Source organism: Cibotium barometz, chromosome 10 (assembly GCF_041138505.1).
Source record: "Cibotium barometz isolate CiBa-2024 chromosome 10, ASM4113850v1, whole genome shotgun sequence".
NCBI lineage: Eukaryota > Viridiplantae > Streptophyta > Polypodiopsida > Cyatheales > Cibotiaceae > Cibotium > Cibotium barometz.
In genome coordinates this window covers 820,684-836,599 of record NC_141055.1, presented here as the reverse complement: position 1 = coordinate 836,599, position 15,916 = coordinate 820,684, and the positions used below count along the sequence as shown (strand labels likewise).

The 15,916-nt window shown below is 46.8% G+C and overlaps 2 protein-coding genes across 2 annotated transcripts in view; one reads left to right on the top strand and one right to left on the bottom strand.

Annotated features, from left to right (window-relative positions):
• The window catches only part of LOC147634424 (uncharacterized), an 86,761-nt gene that overhangs the window by 60,747 nt on the left and 10,098 nt on the right, over positions 1 to 15,916 (top strand). The gene's annotated exons all lie outside the window — the stretch shown is intronic.
• Positions 3,693 to 5,828, bottom strand: LOC147634425 (uncharacterized). The gene is made up of 2 exons (XM_086803355.1): positions 5,427 to 5,828; positions 3,693 to 5,340 (listed from the first exon to the last, which is right to left on the bottom strand). Exon 2 carries the CDS (start codon positions 5,070 to 5,072, stop codon positions 4,653 to 4,655), a length of 420 nt encoding a protein of 139 aa, XP_086659481.1. The 5' UTR covers positions 5,073 to 5,340; positions 5,427 to 5,828; the 3' UTR covers positions 3,693 to 4,652.

The window sequence follows — 15,916 nt, the reverse complement described above, 5'->3', positions numbered from 1 at the left end:
TCGGTGCAGCCCCCATCTTTGCCTGCACAATCTCATGTGGCACTGATGGCTTACTCCTAATCATGCGTGAGATCATCGCCACTAGGGGCCTCTGCATCGGCTTCCACCCATCATATACCTCCTGTGTATCTGTCTCGGCCGGCTCTCTCCTTGGTCTCCTCCTGTGGTATAAGCTAGGACCCCAAATGGGGGCACCATACAGTGGTGCAGGTGTAACGAGAGTATCAAATAGCCAAAGCTTCGTCCTCGGCTCCTGGAACTATATCTGTGAGCATTGCCTCTCTAGCGAGCCAAGGGCTACATATCCCCTCATCAATCTAGCTTCGGCCGCCTTCCACATCGAGAACTGAGGTCCAGAAAAAGTGATCCCAAGGTATACATATGAGGTAACATACTCCATAGGCTCTCCACTGTATGTAAACTGTATTGTAGATCTACTTATCCACTGTGAGGAGGTGTTAAAGATCATGACCTTGGTCTTTCCAAGGTTTACAGTGAGGTCCCGGTCCTCGCAAAAGGCCCGTAATGCATCCAAATTCCTATGCAGCCCCTCTGGTGAATCAGAATATCATCTGCATACAAGAGGATCGGTATCAGGGCTCCTACTAAATGTGCTCTTGGTCCTCCCTGTCTGTCTATGTAATCCGAGATCTCGTCAATGTATAGAGCAAATAGAGTAGGAGACAAGGGGCAGCCCTGCTTCACCCCGATAGTGCTGTCTATGATCTTTGAGTCACCTCTTGGAGCACGTACTTAGAGAGAGAGAGAGAGAGAGAGACTTACATCTCAAGGCCCTAGTAGGGTTATAGGACCAACCTTTGGTGAAGGTTGACTAGGAAGCAGTAGCAGCTCTCTCCCGAGCAACAGCTCTCTCCGCTTCTTCTGAGTACTCGGAAGAAGCTTCTATACTGGAGCTTGGCGAGGCTATCCCTAGCAAGCAGAGTGGTGGTGGCGAACCAGGCACTGCTTGCCACCATGTGGTACATCACCTCGTGCTGGGCCTTTTCTCGGGCTTGTATTGGCCAGGTACAGTGTTTGATCTGGAGCTTCTTGTGGGCCGGAAGTGATGGGAGGCCAGCCAGGGCCAAGGTGGCACGGAAAGTGATCATTCAGCCAAGTAGCAGAGGGGAGCTAGGTCTCATTGATCCAGCTATACAGAGCCATGCATTGTCAGAGGACTCCAACCCGGTGGTGATCCTTGGAAGGATTTCCTCTTGGCCCGGATTTCAGCCCGCACTCTGAGCCTTGGAGGCCCATGGCCACAGAGTACTAGATGGATCTTCACAGAGATGCGAGCCCATGGTGTTCGTCTTGCCTTTGAGGACAAATTCGCAGTCACTCTACTTTGTGCTTGGGATCATCTCAGGCCAGCCCTCAGACAGATTGTTCCAGTGGCCTCAGAGGAGCAGCTTCGGCAGCCTTTGATGTGGATCCCCCTTATCCGTTTACCCAGTGGCCACATGCCAGGGGCCCGACTGCACATATCCCGGGGTGCCTTGAGCATGGGACCAACCAAGTCTCTTGGAGATTGGGTTGCACACAGGCAGTTACCTCAGGAGGAGCAGGAGAGAGGCTTGACAGGGATCCGGGGTAGAGACAAGCTCAGCATCGACATTCACTCAGCTACTCCTCCGAGTGCCTGACTCCTATTCTAGATCCGAGCCCCCCGATATGGCAAGACGTGTTCACCAACACGATATTCTCGTGGCGGTCTATGGAGAAGATGAGGACAGTTGTCTGCTCAATTTTTTTATTGGATTACATGGCAGATTAGAGAGATTAGAGCACCCCCTGGAGGATTTCAGAGGTTGCACCTTGCAGAGGGTGAGGGTGATTGGTTTTTGGGCACGTGCATGGCACATAGATCCAGCACCAGCCAAGGTGGCCAGGGAGAGATTTTGGCGGTTATGGATTTGGGAGTGCCGACCTCTCACGCGGTTGCAGCAGGACCCTGGAGAGTCTACGTGGCATGATCCCACAGATCGGGTGGAGACTCTGGATGCCTCTTTCTTTGCATATATAGCGAGGCTCATCCGCAGGATCCAGATGTCGGAGATAGATGGCACACCGGCAATAGCAGCACACTGGTAGTCTCAAGGCCTATCACAATGCTTCCTTTCAGATTTCTGGAAGAGGCTTTGGGACAGCTTTCGGGTGAGGAAATCACCCTCTTCCTGTGGTTTACGGCACACAGGAGTCTAGCAGCGGGTTCTTGGGTGGCAATCGGAGGGCGGCCAGCAGCTTGCCCGAGGTACCCGAGGTGCGGCCACCCCCAGGAGTCTCAGGGACATTGCCTTTGGGATTGCCCGAAGACTCAGCAGATTCTGCGCATCTTTGCTATGGACAGGGCAATGACCCAGTTTATCACTTGGGGTACTGTCGCTTGGGCCATCGAGGCTAGAGTGGTCAGGACTTACGAGGAAGATGGGGGAGGCCATGGGTCTCCCACCATCGTATTGCAGTAGTACTAGTCACAGCCCCACCTGCAGCATTTGGCGTCCATGCTCATGCCAGCGTTGGGAGATTTGCAGTAGCATAGCAGCCTGGCACATCTTGCGTGCTAGATGTAGCGAGGCCATCGAGGGTACCCACACTCCGCCGGCTGAGACCATCAGGAGCATATGGCTCAACATCATTCACACCCTTTGTGGTCAATGGGGGAAGCTGCAGGGAGGTTCAGACCGCATGCAGAAGTGGCGAGAAGCCTTCTTGAGACTTTGGAGGCCTAGCTCTTTCCTCATAGATACAGACACTACATAGTATAGACCACCCGTGTGGTTGTTTCCCCCCCGCTCCCCCTGTATGAGATAACCTTCTTCTCATAGAGCGGCGAGCCGGAGGAGAAGCATCTCTCCCCCTTATGATCACTTGTTTCCCGCCCTTATATGAGGCGAGTTTGTATTTAGCCCTTTGTGGTTGTACTTAGCCCTTTGTGGGCGTTTTCTCTTTAACTAATTGAAGGATCTTTTTTTCGAAAAAAAAAGGTTGACTAGGAAACCAGATCAAGGTTTATAGGACCAACCTTTGGTTAGGGTTGATTAGGAAACCAGATCAGGAATCCAAATGGGAGGGTCTAGGGGTTTTTAGAGGATTGGGCTATTTATCGCACTTATCTTGTGGGTGGCCTATAGTGAGTTATTGAGTCAGTTTGAGAGAGAGCTCCTCGTGGCCCTACTAAGACTACTCCGTGCTTATATTGGAGGGGACACTAGAGAAATTTGTGCATCCACAATGCTGAAAAGTAGAGACATGCATAGGACACCCACATTGGGGGTCAGATTGCAACCCATTGTGCACACACACTTCCCCCCCCCCCTCCCTTGCACCGCTGGAATTCTTTATTACCAAGAAGAAATTGAATCTTGTACAAGCTTTGCAGGCCTCTTCTTCTCCCACATGGAGGGAGGCCATATTTATCCACATACATATGCCAATGTTTCAAATATAGCAGGGATTTAATCACTTGCCCAAATACCAAGAAAGACATACACATATGCAAACCTTCACTTGTAGTGGGTACTCGTCTTTCCCGTACACACCTTCAATCCATATTGGTACCATTTTGCATCCCGTATGCAAGGGGTGATTACAAATTATGGTAAATGGTATATGGGGGTGAGGAGCGGCTGAAAAATAAGTTGTAAACTCTTGAAGAAATTAGCCGTGTTCGTTCCTTATCTTCTCAGGAACAGGATCAGATATGTTGTGCCAAGCATCAGCTTGAATTGAATAATTATAGGAAGCTACAAAAATGGCAATTCAGGCCTGGACAGAAGCCTATCTTGGTAAGGGCTGCTCTTTAGAAGCTTTCTTTAAAAACTTACAAGTAACCAAACAAAAAACAATGCATCTCACGAGTGCAAAAGGATAATGGAGAGTAGACGCAAAACGCACTATAGATAGAGCAAGAATGTGTGACTCACTTCCAACAAGTTTTTGCATCACCTCCTAATGAAACCCCTTCTATGACACGTGCTCGTACAGTATTGCTTCATAATGTCAAAGGAAAAATGGATGGTCAGGAAGCCTTTCAATTAGAAAACCCATTTACATCTGTGGAGATACACAATGAAGTCAAGGCTTTACGCAAATGGAAATCTCTTGGATGGGATGGGGTTGACTGCAGAATTCTTTTTGCAATTCTGGGACCTACTTGAGGACAATCAATCCTGGCAGCAAGGTGTTATGCCAACATCTTGGAAAGAAGGATTAGTTAGCTTATTAACGAAGAAGCAGCTTTGTCAGAATCTTTCGGATTGGTGTCCAATTTCTCATGGCCGTTATTTATAATGGCTATTATTTATAAGATCATCACTAAAATAATCACTCGGAGAGTAAAAAAGATATTGCACAAAAGGATTACATCAAGCCCAACAAATAACATTTGTTGTGCTTATGTGGGCATTGAGTATGCCAAATACTCGAAATAGAATGTACTATTGCTGCAGCTAGATGTAGCAAAGGCTTTTCATATAGTTCAACTTGCAAGTTGCATAAAAAATGAAAGTAGACAAATGTACATGTGACATGTCAAAGAGTGATGAATATATATAGAGCCGCAAAAGTCGGCATGCCGCATGGACAAGTACAAAAATGTGAGTACAAAAATGCAAAAAGCCCATAGAGGACTATAGAGGCTAAAAGCCTATGTTTCAGGACTCAAAGCTATCGCTAGGCTCTTCAATATCCTCACTAGAGGAGTACACCTCAGAGCTCCCACCAAAATCCCCATCGCTAAGAACATTGCCCTCATCATCATATTCAGGCTCCCTTATATCACCATGAACTGCCAAAGAAGACTTTGCAATGGAAGTGTCCTCAACTCTAACCGTTGCGGGAGTAGAGCTCCGACTCATGGAGCCATGTCTGACATAGGTAGCAACTGGGCGATCAGAGTCTCGGGAGCCAAAAGTAAGAATAGGCCGAACTTGTACTCCACCTCTAGCTCGGCAGCCACGACGAGTGCGAGAGTCTCGTCTATCAATCTCCTCTATCTCTTTGTAGAGCTCCGCATATATGGCCTCCTCCTCTGCATTACGCTCCTTGTGGACACTTTTAAGAGTGTCCACCATCAACTTGAATTCGTAGACGTTTATCTACAAGTTTTATAATTGATTAGGGGATAAATAATAAAACATTGAAAGTTATGTAAGCCTAACATATTACATAACAATATACCTGTCTAGCTTGACTCATATCGTGCATTGCACGCACCATACGCAAGTTATTGCGGCAATAGACCAGCCGCTCTAACTGTCTCGTGCTCAATTGATTGCGCAACTTTGTGTTTATAAGTGAGTAGGAACTCCAGTTCCTCTCACATGCACCCTAAGAGCAATCCTAATTCACAATAAAAATAAACAATGTTCAGGATTCTAGTATCTACACATAATTTAGTAACTTGGTGCCAAGTGGTTAGTGGTTACCTGTGCTAGAATCCTCAAAGCCACTCTTTGTAGGCGAGGTTGTTGGTAAGAGCAGTCGTCTTACGTCGTGCTCGTCAGCCATGCCCACTAGGATCGCGACCACGGCATCCTCACCATCGCCAGATCAGAACCATTATTGCTCGGCATCGGAGGCGCCTACCTCGCTTCTACGACCACTCCATTCTAGATAGCCCCATGGCAGAGATATTTGTTCTGAGGAGAGGGCATCACTTCAACTAATTAGCATACATGGATCTACTTGATATACATTTTCCAGTATTTTCTACTCATTATCATCTAGGAGTCTTACTTATAGTTCTTATAACTATAAGACAGTCAATTTATTGTACTTTTCAGTTTCATTTGGTTGTTCTCTTTGACGAGACACCAACTTCAGATGTACCCTCAGTTTTTATCTCATAGTCCATTATGGCCTCTTAGAGACATTAATATATCATTTCATTTCTCCTACAGTTCTATGTTTTCTATGTTTTTTCTCTCACAGCAGTTAGACTGTTAGTCTCATTTCCGTTGTGCATTCCGACATAAACAAGTCTTTCATGAGAAAGTTAAGACCCACGGGTGTATCATCTTGACTTTCGAAGATCGTAAAAGAGTAAAGGAATCAGCTCCTGCTCTATCTCACCATGATAATCTGAATGCACAATACTTATGTGATGTTCTGCACAAGGACTCTCAAAAAACTAGGTTGTGTGGGACAAGCCTAAACCTGCAATTAAATACAAAATTTTGGTGCAAACACTTCTACCAATAATAAAGAAGTTTTCGGAGAGTGCTGTCATCTTATTTTTCCCTAGGAAAATGCCATCAACAAATGATGTTGCACAATGGTTTAAAGATATAGTGGGTGGATGCTTTCTTGATGGTGTGTATTATGCAATGCGTGGCTTTTTTGAAGTGGGCCTTTCGGGAGGAACATACAAACAACAACTAACAATGGTTTAAAAATATAGTGGGTGGATGCTTTCTTGATGGTGTGTATTATGCAATGCATGGCTTTTTTGAAGTGGTCCTTTCGGGAGGAACATACAAACAACAACTACTCGGAAAATCGCCATTGTATTATGGCAAGCAAATGGTCCTATATGCTTCCGTGGAATCCTACTAAGGATTATAATATCCTCATCATGGGTTGAGGTGGTTAACTTTCTTGTGAATTTGAGCGAAGCGCTACTAGGCTTGGCTCAACAGTTGAGAGCTATAATTTGCGCCCACGTGTGATGGGTTGTAACAGACCCTCGTAAGTTTTGTGGCATGGGTACTTAGCTTACCTTCAAGAAAACAATAAATTCACGTGTAAAACCTTGAGAAAATCTGAAAATAAACAATAAATTCACGTGTAAAACCTTGAGAAAATCTGAAAATAAACAAAAGAGAGAGAGTAGAGAGAGAAGACACCACACTAGGGGTCGGAATGGCCTTGGACCGACTCCCCCCCCCCCCCCTTTCCCCCCCCCCCCCTTTGAGTTATATTAGATAAAACCCCTTGGAGGAGTCTTGAGTGCAAGTTCTTAGAGCTAAAGAGCTCTCGTCTTTTTATGTCTCAACAATGAGAGAATAGCTGAATTTTTAGTTCTTGCCCAAAAGCACTTGAGAAGAGCGCTTTAAAACTCACTTATAGCCTAAAAAGTATCTTTTTAATAATAAAAGCTCTTCTCTTTTTAGTATTTAAAAATCTTTTAATCTTTTGATTTTCAAAAGCAAGTCGCATCATTCCAAGCCTGTAAGGTGGCCCTGCGCTATTATCCTGCCACCATGTCATCAGCGCCACGTCACTCTCCCTCCCCAACTTTGTTTTTTTGCACATTGTGTTTTTGCATATTAGCAACCTGTATTTTGATGCTTCGGTGGCATCCCCCCAACTTATTAAACAGTTGTCCTCAACTGATAAGTCTTGCTTTTCTTGGCTTTTTCTTGTTGTGGGTCTAGCTCTTCTCTCTCTAGCTCTTGAGACATGGTTCTTCATGTGGAATGTCCTCCTCTTCTCTTGTGCTTGGCTTTGGGGAGCATCTTGCCCTTACAGTTTTCACCCTTCACATACAGTGACCTTGGGTTTGACCTCTCTGGCAAATACTCCCACCCCTTGCACCACGTGCACACATGCTTGGGTTTGACCAGGCATCCCCAATCCTTGGCATGCATTCCCAAATATACTCACAAGCATAAATCAAATGAACAAATGAATGCACAAATAGTTCCTTGGTTTTGACACCAATTTCTTTGTTTTTACACCAAGTCCTATTGTGGTCCAACTACCCATGTTAGTGTTTGACTATGGTAGAATAATTAATGTATGCACCACTTAAATGAAATGGATATCTGGAAAGAAACTTGTCCAGACAAACAAGGTTTCACATTTCATCATAATGCCTTTACTGAATATCGTGCTAGATTGGACCGGTGGAGTTCAAATACTGATCACACTGATCCAGTAACATCGATTGATTATTCTCTAGGACTCTCAGATCGTGATCCTTTATGGATGGGTCTCTATTTAGATGTTCCCATTGAGGATGTAGAGCTGCCAGAAAAGAGGCTTTGCTTGGTACATAACAACACTCTCACTCACCCCTTGTTTCAGGATATGGTGCGTGATATTGTCAATGCACTTCAAGAATAAATGTATGAGGACATAGATGTTGCTTGGTATCGTTTTGCAATTTGCATGCAAGGAGTAATAACTGACTATGGAAAATGCTTGCAGCAGTGTTTTTCTAAGGTGCCTTAGAGAGTACTTGCTATTGGGGCTGTTGCATGGTTTTGCTTCTTGTTTGTACACCCACCTTGGCAACAGGGGCTGAATTAGGTGTCTTAACTGAAGGGGGCTTTGCTTGGACTACTGGTTCATTCACCATGAGAGCAGGAGGAATAGAATCAGCTGGAGGCCGCAATGCGAGAGTGGGACATTCCAAAGCCAGATGCCCAAACTTATGGCATGTGAAGCATGCACCTGCAAACACACCTCATTTCAAGTCAAAGCATTTTCCCCCCACATGTACACCATCTTTCTTCACAAGGATAGACAGAGGGGTGGGTTTATCAATGTCCCACAAAATGCAAAAACGATTAGGATTGCCCATGTCACTGGCCTTTGTATTTTGACATCCAAGGAACCAAGAACAAAGGAGAATGCTCAAGGTTTTTATATTCCACTATAGGGAATTGAGTATTCTAAAACTCAAGGGTTGTGGTCTAAGTTGTATCCAAAAGGAGAAACTCTGAGATTTAACAACACTAAATCTTTTGTACAAGAGTCATGGGACTAGCCATCTCATGGAGGCACTATTTATCAGTGAAGGAAAAATCAGAATTGAGTACATGGATATGAACACTTTGTCCATGATACCCTTTCAGTTGCAATCATATGTAAGTGACCACGAGTGTTGTCATCACGTAGTGGTGAATTATTAAAGTCCCGGCATAGAAATGCATTTGTCAGCCATGGATACTGCAAAAGTTTGTGCCAAAGCCTAGCTCTGTGGGCTGAAAATGAGGGAGCATAAACTGATGCAAATTCATAAACTTGGCCATTCAACGTATGCTGCACAATGATCAGATGGCCATCTGGATCATTATAGGCCACTGTTGGCTGTAATACATGTCTAACTAATACACAAACTCCAGAAAAAGTATTCGAACCGATCCTCTGTAAGCCTCATGAAAATCTCAATGTAGAACAAAAATGAATTCCTCCCCCGGACGAACGGTGAGGACCGCCTAGCTCCCCGAACCTTGACCTGCGCCCCTCCGCCTCTGTGGTTGCTTTGCCCCCTCCTTACTCCGCCTCCCTTCCTTCCTCCATCGCTACGCCCCTCCGCCTCTGTGCCTGCTTCGCCCCCATCCTCACTCCACCTCCCTTCCTTCCTCCATCGCCATTCGCCCCTGCCTCTGCCTGCCCTTCTTCGCCTCATCCTTCCCCAGTGTTCGCCCCTGCCTCTGCCTGCCCTTCTTCGCCCTCCAGTTTGTGTTGTTTCGCCTCCCCTCCTCTCCCTGCCTCCCCTCCTTCCTCCGCCTCTTCCCTCTGCGCAGCCCTGTTGTGCTGCCCTTCCCCCGCCCTTCTTCGCCTTTGCGTCCAGCCATCTCCCCCTTGCTTCCCTTTCCTTTTTGCTTTCCCTTTTCCACCCTCCCTTCCTGTCCTCCGCCTCCTTGCCTACCTCTTCCCCTTGGTTCAGATTGCTCCTCATCCGGGTTCAAATTGGCCTTTTTCTTCGATGAGCATCATGGCTAATCATTCTCCCTCGGCGAACCATTGTTTTTTCCGAAGCCGAGCTTGCGGTCCTCTGCGCTGAAATAGAGAGAGACTCCAAAACGATCCTCATTGCCAGAATCTTTGGATCTCACCCGTCCCATCTCCAGGCTCGGGTGGGTCCTGGCGGCTCTGCCCTCCGACCTCGCTGTACACTTTCAAGATGTCAGGTTGCTTGGAAGAGGTTTCTTCCAAGTGGATTTTGATTCTGAGGACGCAGCCTCAGAGATTTTGAAGGGCAGCCCTTTGCCATTGGGCCTGAGGAAGATATTCTTTCTTCCCTACTCCAGCTATTTTGACCTTGTTGAGGAAGACCGGAACCGTTTCCCGATTACTCTCAGATTCCCAAGTCTTCCTCGCGCATATTGGCCTATGTTAGAGGCCATCGGGTCTGCCTTTGGGCCGGTTCTTCAAGTGCCCCCACTTCACGCCTAGCCGACATCTTCTGCCTAGGTGGTCACTGCCTCGGCGGATGTTGTCCCCAGGGTCATGGTTCTTACCCGTGACATTGAGCTCTTTGAGGACTATGTTCTGCTTCCGGGCCCTTGTGGCCCTTTGAAGCAACGTATGGAGATTGCAGGTAAACCCGATCAGTGTCGGGTTTGTCACCGACGGGGTCACTTTGCTCGAGATTGTCCTCGGGCTCGAGGTCGCAGGAGGCCTCGTAAGCGTGCTTCTCAAGCACCACCTCCCTTGGTTCCTTCCCGTCCTTCAGTCCGCCAGGTGTGGCGAGCTGTCTCTCACGCCCGCCCCCCTGGTGCGATTGGTGATGGGAAGGCCTCCTCGGATCATGTACAGATAGATGATGTTTCTGGTCAGAGGGATGTGTCAGCTGATGCATCTTTGCAGAGAGATGATATCTCAGATGAGAATGATTTTGTTGAGTCCTCTCTACTTTGAGGGGGCGATATGCAGGATGTTCAGCACAGTGGGGATCATGTATTGCAGCATTTTCAGCATGATGCAATTCCCCTTGATGCCCCGCAGGGCGAACAGGTTTCTGGTACATATGTAGGTACTGTGCATGGCCTCGGACAAGGGCATGTTAGTGGACTTTGCCCCGTGGATTTTCCCGTCCTTCAGCATTATGAGAGGCATCCTCAGGCTGCCCATCGTCTTCTTAGATCGGGGGTCAAACCCTCTTCTCTTCCATGAGAATCGTCTCATGGAATGTTCAGGGCCTTGGAGGGCTTCCCACCCGTGGTAGGAAGCGCCTTCTGAAGAACCAGCTTCAGCCTACTGTTACAGGAGGGTCTATGGATGTGCTGTTGTAGGAACACAAATTGGATAGATCTCAGTGTGGCAAAATTGGGAAGAGGGACTAGAGGGGGTGTTTGTATTTCAGTGGCAGCATGTATTATACCTCATGTTATTCGGCACGGTGTTATCATCCCTGCTAGAGCGCAGTGGATCTTGATCATGCATGAGGGTCAGAAATTGGGAATCTTGAATATCTATGCACCTAACGTGAGAGGTGAAAGGGTGGCCTTTTCGGACACCATTACAAATGTCATTCCCCAGGTTGATCATTGGATAGTGGGAGGAGATTTTAATATGGTCAAGCAACCTTCTGACAAGAAGGGTGGATGCGAAGGGGGTTTACACCCTTTGGAGCAAACCTCATGGGAGAGGTTCACGCTTTCCTTTTTTGGCAGGGATTGCTGGACTGAGGATGATTTCCAGAGAAGGCCAAATTCCTTATCTTTCTCTTGGCATAACCACAAGAGCGGGGATGAGAGCATCTTTGCACGTCTGGACAGGTTTTATGTGGATGATTGGTCCTTGGACAGAGGAGGCACCATTGCTATTATGCCTGGCACCACCAAATCCGATCATTGCCCCATCGTTCTGTGTCTCAGGGAGCCTGGGGCTCGCTCGGCCTCTCCCCATGTCCGTATCCCTGACTCTCTTTATCTTGATGCTAACATTTCCCTTGAGATCAGAGAGATATGGAGATCTTGTGACGGTCCTGATCCTCGGCATAATATTGCCCTAGCTCTTGAGAGGACCAGCCATCATTATCATAGCATTGCCTTGTCTAAGAAGGAGGCTCTGGACAAGGAGAGAAGGATTGCTGCTCTTCAGAGGGAACATGAAAAGCATCCACATGCGACTTGGATTACAGATCTCTTGACCACAGTTAGAGTACAGCTGCAGTTAGCCATGGATAGGAGGGCTGAGTTCGCCTTTCATGCGAACGAGGCCTTTTGGACTGAGATGGGTGGCAGATGCAACAAAGAGTTTTTTTAAGCGCACAGGCCTTCCCATAGCAGCTGGGAATCTGTGAGGTACTTGCAGGACTCACAGGGTGAGGTTCAGATTGAGCCTGATAAGGTGAGGGGTATTGCTTCATAATTTTATCGGTCTTTGTTGACTGCAGAGGTGCCCTCTCTCCTCAGAGAGATGTGGCACGGGAGAAAGTTTGGGAGTGCATGCCCAGGCTCATTACAGATGCTATGTGTTCTTCCCTGGATGCCCCTTTCTTGAAGGATGAATTCCTTCACGCACTGCATGCTCTTTCCAATGGTTCATGCCCAAGGGATGATGGTCTTACTCCCGCCTTCTTTATTCTTTTTTGGGATCATATTGGAGATGCTATCACTGTTGCCCTTCAGGAAATGTGGTGGTTGGGTATGATGCCTCCATACCTCATGTAGGGGCTGATTCACCTTATCCCCAAGAGTGGGGATAAGACTGACATCAAGCAATGGAGGCCCATCACCCTCCTTGGATCTGCATATAAAATCTTAGCTAAAGCCTTGAGTATAAGGTTGCAGTTGATTCTCCAAAGGACTATCCATGATACTCAGAATGGTTTAGGAAGGAGTATATTTGATAACATTTTTTCTTTCTAGGAAGCTGTCGAGTGGGCAAAGTCTAGTCAGCAGCCTCTTGCCATTTTTTTTGCTTGATTTTGAAAAAGCTTATGACAGAGTGGATTGGGATTTTTTGGAGGGAACTATGGCACACATGGGGTTTTCCCAAAACTAGATCAGAGGGGTGTCTTGCCTATACAGGGAGGCTCATACCACTGTTTTGGCCTATGGGGGCCGCGGTGAGCGTTTTCAGATTTCCCGTTCACTGAGGCAGGGCTGTCCCCTCGCCCGTTTACTGTACCTCATTGTAGCTAAGGCTATGAGCAGGTTTCTTCGGGCTGACCCTGGTGTTGTGAGTCTCAGGCTACCTTTATGCAAGCACGGAGGAAGAGTTTTTGGACTCTGAGTTAGCAGATGATACGGCGTTGTTCCTTGAGGTTTCATGCTTGTTTATGTTCTTTCCGGACAGCCTTGGAGGCCTTTTGTTTGGCAGCAGGAGCTATTGTCAATTGGCATAAGGCAGTTGGTTTTTGGATCAGTGATTCTCCTTTTGCAGATTGGGGTACAGATGTTGGTTTTACTTGGATTGAGAGAGGATGCTCTGCCAGATACCTTGGTTGTCAGGTGGGCATTGACATCTCCCCTGCACAATAGTTTGCTCCAGTGCTCTTAAGGATTAAAAGTAAACTTCATCACTGGAGTAGGAGGAAGCTCGACTGGGAGCTTTGGTGGTTAACCAAGTTTTGCTAGCCATGACTTGGTTTATCGCTTCATGCTGGATTTTTCATAAGGGCTGCATTGGCCAGCTTCGTCGCCTTATTCGGAACTTTATTTGGTCAGGGCTTGATGGAAACGCACACACCAGGGCTAGAGTTGCTTGGGAAACCATTATCAGGCCTAAGCAGGAAGGGAGATTGAATATCATTGACCCTGAGGTGCAATGTAAGGCTTTGCTTTGTAAGCTGGTTGTTAGGGGCTTCTTCTAGGCACTGAGCCGTGGAAGGACTTTCTCATGCAGCAGATCACGAAGTGTGTCCTTGTTCGCGGAGGTGACTGTACTCTCAGCTCACGCTTTATTTTTTCGGATGCCCCCTTGGTTAGGTCCCTCCTACGGGCTTGGGACTGCCTGAGGAGTTTTTTGGTACACATCTCCCCGTGTTCAGCGGAGGAAGTTAACCGGCAGCCCATTCTGTGGAATGATTTGATCTTAGATGTGCATGGTAGGCCTCTTGGGGCAGCTATGCATATTCTTTGGGCTGGCTGGGAGACCCTATGCCCCACAGTGCTGGCTTGGAAGAGGTTTAAAAGCCTCACTGAGGTACAGAGACTGGATTTCATGCAGCATTTGAGAGGCTCTAGCCGGAGGATTGCACAGATTGATGTAGCCATTCCCAACCACTGGATTACTGGATCTTTCTTGGAAGGCCGTCATCATTCTTGGTTTGGGATTTTTTCTGGGACAGGTGTTCCTCTTCAGGTTATGGGTCTCCCCTTGCCTAGGGAGGATGATATACGGGTCTTTTTTTCTGTACAGGATGGATGGCAGCTGGAGAGATGTGACGTGCAGGACCTTATTGAGGGCCCCCAGATTCGTCCAGTCAGAGTTGTTGGCAGGTTAGGGAAGCACGTCTTTGTTGACCCCCCCCAGGGATGATCACAGAGAGTGTTAGCCTTCGGTTGTATGGTGGCTGTCCTATCAGACATTTGCATTGGGACCTCGGTGAGTGGGAGTGGAAGGATGCTTGTAACCCATTGAAAAACATGCCTTTTTTCAGTTATACGGTGCGGAATGCCAGACATCTTATCTTGGGACACATTCAGAGTGTCCCTACTCTTAGACCCCATTGGGAATCTTATGGCATTTCGACTGACATTCAGAGGGTTTTTTGGCGGAGATTGTGGCATTCTTATAGGAAGCCACAGATTTCCTCCTTTACTAGGTTTCTCTTCATGGTGGTCTGGCCACCAATCAGTGGAGGTCTGTTACTGGTGCTTGCCCAGCATGCCCTATATGTGTAGGAGTTTCGGAGTCAGTTTACCATTGTTTATGGGAATGTAGGGAAGCACAGAGGGTTTGGTCTGTGATTGCACACCTCTTTGGTAGTATTAAGAGGGATGCTATCATTTCTTTTGGTTCTATCATTTGGTTGACACAGTCTGGGCCTCAGCTGAGATTCGAGGGGACTGACAGGAGCTTGGCCATTATGGTTAGGCAAGGAGTTGCTCAGCAGTGTTGTCTTCAGGATTTGCCACTTTCACACTTTGTCCCTCCGGCACAGAGGTTAGACAGCTCTTGGGAGATTATTGCTAGCATCTCAGCCTGGAATATCTGGAAGGCTAGATGCACCGAGGCCATTGAGGGTACTCCCGTTCTTGTTTCTCAATGTCTTTGCAGGATTTGGAGTGATATTATTCACACCATCATGGTTACCTGGGCCAGAATCGAGGGATCTTCAAGGGCTGCGGAGAGGAAGCGCGGCCAGTTTATGAGAGAGTGGGACATTGGTATTTTTTTCACGTCCTCTCATTCGGGACCCTATTGGTAGCATAGAGCTCCTGATTGGTTGAGATCTCCACCTGGTGTGAAATCTCCATTTTGTAAAATTTTTTCATACTTAATAGAAGTCTCCTTTCTGAAGAAAAAAAAAAGTATTCGAACCTGCATGATATAAATCATAGTCATGGAAAAAACGTGTTTGCCCAGCTAGAGCATGTTGATTATGTTCTAGCAAACATACTATATCTGGTTTCATTCTGTACATATAGTCCGAAACCAATTTCCAGGTTTTTGGGTCATTCAACCCCTAATGCATATGTCATACATTTTATTGGCGCATTTGTTGTCAAAAGAAAGGGAGCGATTTCATCATTCCACCCTTAAGCACATCAGCCAACAACATCCCGCCATCAACATCACAGGGGTAGATACTTGATTCCGAGATGTATATGCAGATGACTCTGTCCGAGTGCGTGACTGCATTCTAACATTGGTTACTTTTCTTGGATTCGGGGTCTGCTAGCCCTCCACATCCAACACATTTTTGTCTGTACAAACTATGTATATGATGTGCTCTCTGTGTCTTGGCTACAAGACTCAAAAATAAAGAATATTAAATATGAATTTAAACTTAATGGGATGGGTGTCTGTTTGTCGATCATGGTATGAGGTGCATGAAATCCCGAAGACATCCTTTTATCACGCTAGAAGGAAAATTTTGAGGCTGGTGTGCATCAACATGTACATGGAAACACAGGGATAGTCCGAAGAAGCCTTGAGCATACTGGTATGGCTAGAGCACTACTTGACGACTTCATCAATGCATGTGGAAGAAATCATGGATGCATAAGAAACGGAAGATCTTGAAGTTCCTTTTTCGGAATTAGAACTAAGCGCTACAATTCAATCA

Coding starts and splice junctions, on each gene's coding strand:
- LOC147634425 (XM_086803355.1), bottom strand. CDS start 5,072: ATGGTGGACACTCTTAAAAGTGTCCACAAGGAGCGTAATGCAGAGGAG.